The sequence below is a fragment of the Opisthorchis viverrini genome (assembly GCF_000715545.1).
Source record: "Opisthorchis viverrini unplaced genomic scaffold opera_v5_261, whole genome shotgun sequence".
Lineage (NCBI taxonomy): Eukaryota > Metazoa > Platyhelminthes > Trematoda > Opisthorchiida > Opisthorchiidae > Opisthorchis > Opisthorchis viverrini.
In genome coordinates, this window is record NW_008751917.1 from 609,422 (window position 1) to 622,237 (window position 12,816).

The window sequence follows — 12,816 nt, forward strand, 5'->3', positions numbered from 1 at the left end:
TTTCCAGGTTGGAAGTTCGAACAAGCGTGAAAATCTGTCTCCTGAAATTTAGGCAACTCTAGTCGCCTCACACCTACTACCGCTGCATCACGGTCAGATTTTGTTAGGAGCTTTGGATGAGGATTTTAATCGTCCATTTATCTGGCTTTGGACGTACTAAAAGTGTCTTCATCTAAATGCAACCATAAATATTATATCTAAAGTACCTTTAGTGCGCAGAATTCGTCACAAGTTGGCGTCAGCCGGGTCACCTTATCGGCTGCATGCAGCAAGGTGCATAAACCTATTTATCGATAGAGGGATAATACTGTAATAGTCCGTGCAATCTGGTATGGACTGTATTCGGATTGAACGTGAATGCATAGTATCACATTGTGGTAACGGAAGCCAGAACGAGTTTTTTGTCAGCAGAGACCTGAAGAAACAAGATACTCCCACATTCCTCGTAGCCATGCATTTGCGGGAGATGCTATCAGAGCAGAAGCTCCCCACATCTTTTCACTATGAGGAAGAGCCATCAGGAAATTGTGCTGGCACTCTTGTTTACTGCATATGTACTGTGTGGTATTGCGTGGTGAATAAGTTACTCTGAGCACTGCATATTAGGGAGTGGTTCGATATTATTGGATTGTATCCCTCAATTCTTGATCAGTGGTACTGTTTAGTTAGGCAGAAGCATTTGAATGTGAATCATACCTTTTTCTTTACTAAGTTAAAAATGATTCATTACAGTTCCCCTCAATTTTAACCTGTTCAAAGACAGCACAGACAGGATTTACCGAAAAAAACGATGTCAAAAGAGGGTTTAGCTACGTACTCTTTCATACGTAAAGATGATGACCAATGCGTATTGCCGTCTGCTCATAGGTACCTGACACATCTTGAGCACCCAACACATCTCCATTCTGGTTGAGATCCCCATTCAGCATCACTTGGACAACACCGGTACGGAAGCGGAGGAGTAGGAATATTGTTAACAGTTTGTGCCTGCTGATGTGAATGCCGGAGATACTCTTGGTTTGGGCCCGCATAAAATTAATAGTGTTAACCGGCAAAAATGTTCAACTTCAATCCTTTTTTTACACACTTCACCTTCTTCGTATAAATGACCAAGGCAACGGGAGCCATGCTAACCTCTCCTGGTGGATATGCAACCATTTAGACAAGAAAAAACTGCACAAAACTATGTCGCCACATGGACAGTATGATGCAATGAAGAGAGCAATTAATTGATCTGCTTCAAGTGAGCTATCTTTCTAAAACAAGTGTGCAAACTTGTTGACTGGTTTACTGTGCCCACAGCATTACCTTTTGGTTAAAAAACCAGGAGAATCATACGGTGTAGGAACATATTCCTGCTGTTTCGAAGTGGTACCACTTTTGTGCGTTTTCCATCCCAAGTAAACAGCACCATCCAGGTTTTAACTGTTTTTTGTCTGGCCCCGAATCCCTATGATACTGGATCACCAGTTTATTAAAAAGCCGCAAATAGTGAAGGCTGTGAGGTTTACGAGAGACTCGTTCATACTCTTCATATCACGATGACATAAATGAGATTGTAATTAAACATATTTAAGTCCCTCCTCAAGTAGTATGTGAGCGATTCATTACCCAGTGACTGGGCACATCTGATAGTGCAAAATCTCGATGAAAACGGCTGACTGTTGTCCGCGCTTTTTGCACGATTCCTCCTATGCTGTCTGCAAAAGACGTTGCCAGATTTAAAGCGGTCTGGTTTCAAATGTTAAGATGCTTTCTGGGGTACCTTGCTGAAGAACTAAACAGTGAAAGTCATTATAAATGGTGAATTTTACCCTTCACAGTTGTAAGACATCACACCCGGATAGCCGTCATTCATATTTTGTTCGTTCATATGGACTTATATATGCCTCAGTTCCCAAACTGTTAAGTAGAAACAATTAAACGGAATAGCTGCGGAAGCGAATCTTCGTCCTACCCAATCCGATATAACCCCTTTGGCAATCAACTAATGAATAAGAGGGGTCAACACTTTCGCTCTTTTGCTACATTATAAAACGTGTGACTTTTGTAACGTCATATAATATGGCACATTCTCTTCCGGTTGTTCTGCTGTCAGTGGTTGGTGTGACTCTGTCGACATCCTTATTCGTTACAACAACAATATCAACGCTGCTTCACTTCTGTACGGTCATGTCATCGTTAATCTGAAGCTGTTGTTTTCAGCTTTTGTTTACCTCGCTCTGCGTGAACAACGCAAGCAACTCACAATGTTGCGAAGAAAACAGTACGGATTACTCATGGATCCAACGATTTCGCAACCAGGGCGATCAATGAACGTTAGTTTGGGACAGATCGTCAACATGATTTTGATGAAAAATGGCCAGTTAAACTAGAGTGTATTGGTAGTTTTCTTAAAAAAGGTCTCCCGCGGGGTCTTGTATGAAGCAACCTGTACTTGCAACTGTTGAAGAACGTGGAAACTTAGCACTACTTGAACCCAAAGGTCAAAGTTTGACAAGTACTCTCACTTTTACACGAATTCGGTCTTATCAAAACCAAACTAGTGTGCAGCTGAGAGTGTCTATCGGGCAATTTTTTCGTATTCGTTCTTCCCATCTTCTACTGCGACCCAACTATGGACAGCGATGTCTAGCTATTGAGAGCAAAAAATGACGAGATGACATATTCCTCACATATCTGCACTCTGATCATTGAAAAAATGATTGGCTTCGTGCGATTGTTACAAATGTTTCCGAATTTTACAAGTCTTCTGTTAGTGTGGTGCACCAGACTACCACTACTCTGGCCAAATTCAACTCGATCAAGGCAGCCACCGTGACCATAAGTTTGACATCATGCAAAGGATTTTTGCTGAGGTGACGACTTGTGCGTTGATAAAAGTGAAAGTATAATGATAGTGCAAGCGTTGCTTCTCATCTCCTTGTTGACCTGGTAGTTACAAAACGTGCACTCTAAAGAGAACTTTCACGGGAATTGTTTGAATTTCTGGTGGGCCTTCCATACACTTTTGGCAGGTTTCTCTCCACTTCTCAATACAAGAGTAAGGCTCTCCAATTAAAACGGTAGCGGATTCATCAGTAGCCACATATTCTCGCTTATCCACCCCGCTGGAGGCAACCTGGCTGCTTTTCCACGCGACGACCGGTGTAGTGTGAACATATCTTTACCTAAATAGTTTATTTTTGAACATGTTCCACCTTTGCATTATACACCCATCCAACGTTGTGGCCAGGAGACTGGTTTTGTTAGACTCTCATCCACTGAGAGAAACTGTGCAAACTTTTGGTCATCTTATGGTATATCGATAGGATACACAAAGTCCAAGTTGTTCACGACGGAAGGGTCCATTTGACTCTTCATAGAAAACCCTACGGTTCCGGTTGATGCTATCACAATCTAGCCGGGTTGCCTGTCTAAATATTGGCTGTTTTTTTAATGCTGGCGTGCTTGGAGACGGTGCGAAAAAAGACACTATATCAATTCAGATGATGGCGTTTTACTCCGATGTGACGTCCAAGTACGTTCATCTCGTTTCCGTTTAAAGGTAAATTAACCTTTTCCTTGATGGTTCTTTATAAGGATATGGAACGTTCACCATTAGGCTATCACTCCTTCCCCCTCTTGCCACTCTCTGTAAATCTTTCCCCGTCGTAGTAAACATTCAGCATCTTGTACTGGTGTTTCACTGTCTGTAACAGTGGTGAGGTGAGAATCTGTTTGATGAAATGTTAAATCTAGTGGAACGAAGCGGATCACATGATTATTATGGTTGTCTGATTCCATCGATTATGAAAACCATCCAAAACGTTTTTACGATTTGCGATAATTAAACATTTCCGTCTTGTTTCAGGAAAGTTCGGATGGTCAGCATCGTTTGTCGTTGTCACATGCACCCAAATGGCTCTGACTGTCTTCTAATCACGCTACACTCGTTCACGAGACGTTGATATTTTTACGTCTTCCGGAATGCGATAGCCACGTTGTGATAAACTTTCTCCAGATTACATTTAAGGATGAAGGCGAAGGAAGGGACAGCTGCTCCGTCGAAAGATGGTGTGATTGAGATAGCTGTTACGTTCCTGGATGATAGCGTCGAGGTTTTCAAATTACAGGTAACGCTTTCACTGCTTACGGACTTGCCTCCATCACCCCTAATGTAGCTACGTGATGCCAGGACCTTTATTCTATCAATCTTAAGCCATGAATGTATTAGTAATTAACAGGTGTGATTTAGCTTGTTTCTTCTTGCTGACTGCCATCGTTTGCTGACACCCACGCTATATTTGCGAATGAATTCTTGCTTTGCTTCAGGGTTACGCGGTCCGAGTGGTTCTTACAAAACGGATTCATGTCAAGGGTAAAGGAATCTCATGACAGTTCTCGTAAAACCCTTCGAGACGTATTTGTGTTGTTGGCTTAACCAGTTACTAAAGCCTAAATCTTTTAAAACAGAGTACTCATCATGCTTCATTGTTTGTATAAAATCGTGCGTTAGACTCAAGTTCTACGAATTACCCGAAATGCTCGGACTGAATGCAAAAAAACTGGAAAAACTTAACCAAAAATCAGCAGCGCAAAAGGAAAAAAACGCCCATAAAATCTGGTTCATAGAATGCAGAGTACTCATCATGCTTCATTGTTTGTATAAAATCGTGCGTTAGACTCAAGTTCTACGAATTACCCGAAATGCTCGGACTGAATGCAAAAAAACTGGAAAAACTTAACCAAAAATCAGCAGCGCAAAAGGAAAACAACGCCCATATAATCTGGTTGCATAAAATGCTCCCTAAAACCATAGCAGCTTTTGTTTTCTATAGTTTATCTTGAAGCATCAGAAGCATTATTTGCGCTTCCAAACATCAGTGAAGTTCTATGCCGAATGACCCAATGAATCTGATGAAGTCCTAATAAAGTTCTGCTACCATTACCTTCTCTCCTACCATAATGCATTTACTAAAAGGTGATATCAGAGGCCAAATAGCTCATCCGAGGTCTTGATTGCCATTCAAATGTTAGCCATAAAACAACACTGTGGATTGGACGGAAAGGTAGTTGAAAAAGATTGAATTTTTATCTGGGCGTAGGATAATGACAAATGGCAACTAGGCTTTCTCTAAAACTCCGGAGGGAGCGAATGACTGCCAGGATGTCAGTTCAAGGAGATATGTCAGGATACTCATCGACAGGGTTTACTCATGAGAAAAGGAGGCTGACTATTACAAATCACATAGTCCTGTCTATGTGTTGCTTCAACGAAACTGCAGTGAGCAGCCCTCGCCAGTGTATACTGTTAATTTCCCACTCCACTTGGGTGAATTTTTCAGATACGCAAATATATACCTGTGGTCAGTACTGGCGCACAACTACGAGGACGATTAATGTAAATACTTCACGGCTATTATTGAAAGATATCCTAAGAAGCCAGAAAATGAGCAAAGGATTGTCACGACATGTTTAATTTACGTCACTATGGCTTATTCATGGTAGCCTGAACCAATCCGACGGTACTTGCTCAAAAAATGCAGTCTTTCTGGACTACCGATCAGACTAATTAAAGCCTAACAGGAGGAATCCACGATCATGGTAAATGTGTAGGCCGCTTAATCTGGCACTGACAAATATTGGTCTGTTCTGTAGGTTAATGTCTTGGCGATGTTTTTACTGGTCATTTCTAGAGTAAGGAAATATCACTTATGTATGTTCACAACTTTGACATTTCAAAGACTGATGAAAAGCTCTTTTTCTTACTGCCTTCTGTGATATTTGTTTGTGACGTGGTGCTGTTTTACGAGAACAGTCAGCTTTGATCTTATTAGATTTCTGATAGTTCAATCCAACGAACGACTAGAACAGCATCATTTATGTATTTAGATGACGTAGTGAGCTAAACACAGACTGGTTGTTGGTTTGTTCGATAAGCAAACGTTTCATCACTAATCGAGGTGACACAATCAGCGCATTGTTAGGGAACGTAGTGGAGCGTAGCGATTAGTTGGTGGTTGCGCATTGTGTTCGTATACGCGCTGCTAACCGACCCTGACCTTCGATCACAATCGGTTGTTCGGTCGGGTGGTTCCATTGGTTGATCTGTTACCGTGTCCTGATTTGTTGATGATCACGCGGTCTTTGAGCTCGGCCTCCGCTGCTCTCGTATCAGGGTCAGTGCTAGAATGACCTGTGTCCTTGACCCCTCTGTGTTCTAGTTTGTTAACTTTGTTGACCCGACTCCAAGTAGTTTCATGTTTCTTGGTTTCTTAGCCTGATGTTCGGCTCTCTTTGAATACTCCGGTTGAGACAAGCGTTTTTTGTACATAGTGGAAATTGGATCTCCTTCAATATGTAGCTTAATCAAGTCCGTCGTAAACACTGGCTATTTCGAAGTAAGCACAGCCTGAAAGACGATGAGCCCAAATCCGCCCCAGACTCCCGGGGAGTCTCCTTCCTTCAGTTGTAACACCCGTTGAGTACATAACTACCGTGCCTTTCGTAGAAACCTCGAGGGCTGAGGTATTTCCAGGTTGCCCAAGCCTAGACGGGAGCAGTCAAGATACCAGGGTTGGTTTGAGAACACGGCCTTAAGTAACGAGCTATCTGTCGCTCGAGTACGGTCGGATTGTTATCAATCAAAAGGAAACAGTAACCTAATTATACTTGATAAACTGCAATCAGAATGACTTAATGAATCTTTTACTATGAGATTTCTTAGAGAGTTTAGTTAAATTATACAGAAAAACGGGAGCACATTTCATGAAAGTAACCTACTCATAAGGTTGCTGAAATCTCCTCGACAACTCATGACCGGTTTCGCCCTTCTTGGGGTCATCAGGTAGGCGCAGTCCCCGAGTTTCCGTCAGCCTTATTTTCGAATTGACTGGTTTCGACAGCTACACATTCAGTTGGGGCATTTCATAAACGGGAGATTCAGTTGAGCTTCTCGTGAATACCGAATCAACGTGTATTTGTTGGACTACGTCTTCATAGGACTCCTCCGCGTTACGATTTCCATATATTCTTGGAGGGTTTACTACCTTCAGGTCTACGCCTGACCTCCATTCAGTCCAATTCGCATATCCTAAATTCCCATAGGTTTCCACCTGGTGGGAAGATTTTCAAGTTTACCTTCTTGTTTACAGTTCAACCAACTTTCTGTGACACACTGCAGAGCTGTTTCATGTCGGTGTTTTTTTAATGAAATGAGTTGGCCCAAATTATTTAATCTTCGTTTTTTCAACCCGTATTTTGATGATTTTCAAAAGGTCACCCTATGGTCTTACTTGTATATTATTGCAGGGCACTAGCACCGGACACGACTTGTTTCAACTGGTCATCAGAAAACTCGGTCTGCTAGAGTTCCAATATTTTGACCTAGCTTTTTTGGACATGGAGGAAAATCACGTGAGTGTTTTGCCTCCCTCACTTGTTACGTGCTACCTTTAGTTAGTGCACCTGCTTTGAGGCTGAAATTTCCATAAATGCTTTAATCATGCTGCTCGAATTGTCATGGCCTACTGTGCTGTATGGAACGTCCCAACTCCAGGGTGCTAACAGATTTTGCGTTGAGTGCTTTTTGAGGGCAAAAAAGGACAACTTCCTTTAAAATTGTTTGAATCTTGTGTTAGGATCATTGGAGCATAGAAATTCAAAATCTGATAAATTTTTCATTTGACCTTCAAGGTCATTTACTACCTTCACTGTTTAACCCTGCCTATCCAGTGCATTTGTCTTGCCACCTAGCCACATACGACATCGAATACCCATACCCATCCATAAGGTCTTCGGATCTGCATTCTTCCACACGAGCCTACACGCCCGACCGGTTATCATGACATCGATAATTTAGAACGTCAACTGAGTAGAGTCTCCATTTCCTACTCTGATTTCCCATTCATGGACTATGCCGGAAATGAGCAGAGTATGTAATATGTATGCTGTATATATGAAACACGAAAATCGTGCAGCATTTCCGCATCAATCTGAGTATTCTTTTTTTACCACAGCCCAGTTCACAGAGTATATGGATGAAGGTTTGAATCACGTGTACTTCGTATGGTTTGGATGTGAGACATTGTTGCTGGTGTTGTGGTTCGCTCCCGTTGGATAGCCTAGTCCTGATTAGATGGCGTTGCTAGAATCAGGAATATGAATGTCCCAAACTAGCTCGATCAGCGACTGATTAGTTGGGAAAATAGGACGTATATCTAGCTGTTTTATTGTGGATATACTTAATTCTAAGTAAGGCTGTCATAGATGGAGGCTTCCTCAGGGGGATACTGAGCTGCAAGCTTTCGTACAGTGTCTCAAGTTACATAAAATAGTTGCCAATACCGGTCCTCCAACCCTGAGTAGCTCTCTCAGAACTAGGATCACACTACTATTAGTGAGTGTAGTTTTTCCGTTCTTGGTTGACTGACGCGCCTCAGGATTTAGCTGTGTGCGATGGATTCATTGATGTCACGGTTTGAGCAGTCTGAAAATGCACAACGCTGCCAATGAATGCACATCAGGTGTTAGTGGCTGTAATCCGCAATGAGCTGAGTTGAATATTCGTACGAGGAATTGAGCCGCTATCTGGCTATGTTGTTTGCATGACCATTTTGTTTGGGAGCTGTTGAATCCCGTCAATTCAAATGACATGGCTTTTAAATCACGGAATCCAGTCAACATCAAGACTAGTTCAACACATGTTTCATTCAATCGTTTTGCTCCAGGTTACTGAGCGTTTATCTTGCTTCCTAGATGAACGTTTCTATCCTATTTCACTTCCTTACACGGATGAAAGCCAAAACGTTGTAAAGCGAAATGCAACTCTCAGCACAATCTAGCGTAACGGTCGCATCCCCCGGATATTCGAGAAGCGATAGAAATTGCGTCTGGGTGTGTATATGTATGAAACCAAACTAGCTGAACCGAACCATTAAAATTAGAACCATCTTGATCAACTGCACTGTGCGCTGCGTGACGGATGTAGAAATATTCAGTCTGACAAGATGACTGATATCACTGTATTAGAACCACCGCGGTAAATATGAGAAAGTTGTGTCTTCGAATACATGAGAGTGAAAGTATTTAATCGATCAGTGACCACGGCTGGTGACTTGAACTTTAGGAGAGGAAACGTTCATGATGACAGAATGTCTAAGAAACGCTCATGAAATTAGTTAAACAGTGGAGCCAGTCCTAGTTTCCGTACTCTGACTGTGCATGTCCTTCTAGATTGTACTAATACCCACATTCCGCTTGCTACCATGCGGGAAAGAGAAGTTTGATGGCAACGCCAGAAGCCTACAGTAATCCGATCGAAATTCGGTAGCCTGGATGCGTTTACCAAATGCTGATCAGGTAATATTTAGTCTCCTTAAAGAATTTGGCAGTTGCCTTGCAAACGTTTTGTCACCGTACCCGAACAGCAAGGATATCTCCTAGTGTGGTAACGAAACAGTTGTGTTCCACACTCGGTGAACAAACCAACAGCCATCTCTTTAACGGCCGACAAAAGCATGTGTAAGACCTGCCTCACCGGAAGCCAATAATCCAACCTTAAATCTGCACACTGTTCGCCGCGATACGTTGGCGGCATGATCTCTTTCATGTAGTTACGTGCATGGCAATATAGCTGTTCGAATCCACGAATAAACGTTCAATACACTTCTGTGCGCATTCTAGTGGTTGACTGGGGATGTGCGGTCTTTCATTAAAGATGGGAATTTAGTTGTGAAAACACTTTACTGTCTCAATTACTGCATAAAAGTGTAGTGAGAGAGTAACAATTATGCCTGGTGTCTTTAAAGCATGCCTCCTCTGTTTCATTTTGTTGGTTGGCGACTCAAATGTTCTTACAACGTTGTCAAATATCTAGAGATCCGTTACTCTGAGAATCACCAATCAGAATACAGTCAAAAAAGTTCATTAAATTTAGTCATTTTAAAAAACCCAGTTGGTGTTAAAGGGAGACTCACCTGTATCCCAGCTGACAAGACGCGGAACATGTGTTTGATGAGCTCCAAGAGGAGCGGAACCAGTAGTGGGTGTTCCAGCAACCTTATAAGTAGTGTTGTGCCAAGGATAAAAGGACACTCAAGTTTTGGGAATGCTATTACCATTTGAGAAGAGTTGCATTAGTTTAGACCCGACAAATAAATGCTCCTATACAAAGCTCTGTTAGGTAGGATAGGCGTCCACTTCTGAATGGTACCGTTTATTTCAGACAAATAGCAGAAGAACGTCAACAAAGAGATTTATAATTCCGAGGGTGGATGCTGATAAAAACTTGTGAATCTTCCATAGAAGCTGTGTGGTACTCGGAAGACTTGTCCGAGTGCAGGTCGAGAAATACCACCGAGAGTGAAGCAGAATACGGAAAAACGGTTATGAGCTTGTTACGTACTATTTTTGACTGGCTGATTTGACCAAGGACAATGAATAGATGAATGATTCAAACTGACGCTCTTTGTCTTCACAGCTGGCGGATTCGCACGCTGTCTACTGTTGATTTTTAAAGAGATCTGATTAGCTGTAATTCCAAGGCGCCGCTAATTATTGACACTTCATATTGTTCATATTTATAGTGCTGGCTAGATCATGGGAAAGGACTGGCAAAGCTAGCTCGAAATTTGAACACCACTTCCCTGGAGTTCGTGTTCTCGGTCAAATACTACGTTCCTCATCCCCATCTCCTTGCTGATGACTATGCCAGGTGAGACATTCTTGAATAAACAAAATACAGTGAAGTCTACCTACCCTTTAGGACCTTGTTTACCTGACTGCTCGCGATGATGATCGTGTCCTCTTTTATTGCCCAGAAGACAATTCCCAAGCTCGGCTAACAGACCACTCACTGAAACATACCAGTCGATTGGTATGGGCGTGTTGGACACTTGAAAGCCTTGATAAACGCAAAACAGCGTATCAGAACAGCGTTTTTTAGCCAGAGACAGTACTGGAACAAACGCGCACGATCTATTGGTTACTTTCTCTTTCAATTAGGATACATTAGAACAATAACAATAATACCAGTTTGACCGATGATTTTTCCTTGATCAACCAAGTATGCTGCTGCGATAGAAACGTCCAAGACGGAACGTTTCTAAAATACAGTACTTTCTGTCAAAGAAATTAACTCCTGAGAACCTCACAGGATATAATTCCTGTTCCGAGGAACGACTCGTTTTTTTCGAAAAAGCTATACATCGAAACTGGAATCCAGTGGTTGTACACAGTCCCCAGACAGCAGCAAGTCCTCACAGATAAAGGGTTGTTTTTTATTACTTTTTGGTGGTTTAATTAAGTAACATATTGAAAACTAGGCTGTATTTGCAAGCCACTGAGCCGGAAAATAAGATAAATTAGTCAAAATAACTCCACTGGTTGCCTGAGCAGCATTACTCTTTATTTTTCTCTTCACAGTAAACCGGTAACAGATTATCACCGCTCCTCCCAGCGTGGGAATCGATTGTTTTTCCCTCAGCTTCACCACGTGGATGGGAACTGCTACACAAATAGCATCCCGAACTACAGAGAATTCTTCATTTTCAGTTCGATTATTGTGAATCCATTCTTCTCTTCGTATACGCTACTAGTACCGAACCTATCCATCTACACCATCCGGTTCTCATTTCACATGATCCCCCACTCGCAATTTCATAAGATGAAACCGGAAGTTTAACTGACCAGCAGATCTTCCTCAACTTTGTGTGTTTTGAACGCGCCTGATCTTCAAATGCAAAATAAACTGACAGTAAACCTGTTTAATTAGATCTCACCCTGAATGACCTGTTGCTATGTGACCCACAGCGGCTTGTTACTATCAGCTATGTGGTCCACGGTAATTTATGTCCCGACAATGAGATTGTTGATAATCCATTAATTCATAAGACTACTTCAGAATTTTCTTACCTACGTTTGCAGATACCTTTTTGCTGCGCAAATTAAACGAGATTTCTTCCGTGGTCTGTTACACAGCAACCGCAATACAAGCCTGCTGCTGGCCGCGTTTATTGTGCAATGTGAGTCTCTCTTATTTTGAGGCTGTTTATTTTATATCAGCTTACCTTCTTAAAAGTGACAATGTATGTCAATTATATAAGATAGTTTCCCACACATTTGGGAATTTCCCCAATAATTGGTATACCTGTTTGCCCAAAGTTCTGGAAATTTGGTTCGTGTAACTCCATATGAAGCATCCTTCTGTGTCAAACATCATACTGTACATGGTAGGGAGCTTTTTGTGTGGCTAGCAAATTAACTGAATTGCGGAATGTGTAAAATTTATATTCACATCATTCTTCCTTGTTCAGTACTCTTGCTGTCTTAGGTATGTCATTCTGGCTGGTTCACATCGAAGAAGAGAGGCGTTGAACTCGAGTTTTGCTCTCGGCAGAGCTCATTGACAGTACACATATTCAGTGGAACCTCTGTTTGATTGCCGAACATCTGACTTGCGAGGCAAGCATGTTACCACTACTCCATCTATGAACACTCGATGTAACTGGAGTATCCTACGAATGTGTTCCAGCTTTAGCGATATGCTACCTCTTTTCGGTAGGTCCTCCGGAATGAACCGGGCATAAGCTGCTACCATAACCATCTTTCGTGACCTTCCAGTTGTCATCTCAGATCAATATTTTTTAAAATTATACTGAGAAACAAATAGCTAATATATCTGAAACTCACTCAGAGATGTGGTTTCCATGTATACTTAAAGTTGTGAAAAATACTTCCCCTTGGTAAGGAATTTTGAACTTCAGCTGTGAGATATATTCATGAAAAAGCCTTTGAAAACTATATATATATATATATATATATTCGTGGAAAATA

General features: G+C 41.7%; 1 protein-coding gene across 1 annotated transcript in view; it reads left to right on the forward strand.

Annotated features, from left to right (window-relative positions):
• Window positions 1-4,016: 4,016 nt before the first annotated feature.
• The window catches only part of T265_09180 (hypothetical protein), a gene marked incomplete at both ends in the record, with an annotated part of 59,093 nt that continues 50,293 nt past the window's right edge, over window positions 4,017-12,816 (forward strand). The window contains 2 exons of the mRNA XM_009175191.1: window positions 4,017-4,115; window positions 10,569-10,696. Coding sequence (XP_009173455.1) covers window positions 4,017-4,115; window positions 10,569-10,696 — 227 coding nt within the window. The remainder of the gene's footprint in view (window positions 4,116-10,568; window positions 10,697-12,816) is intronic.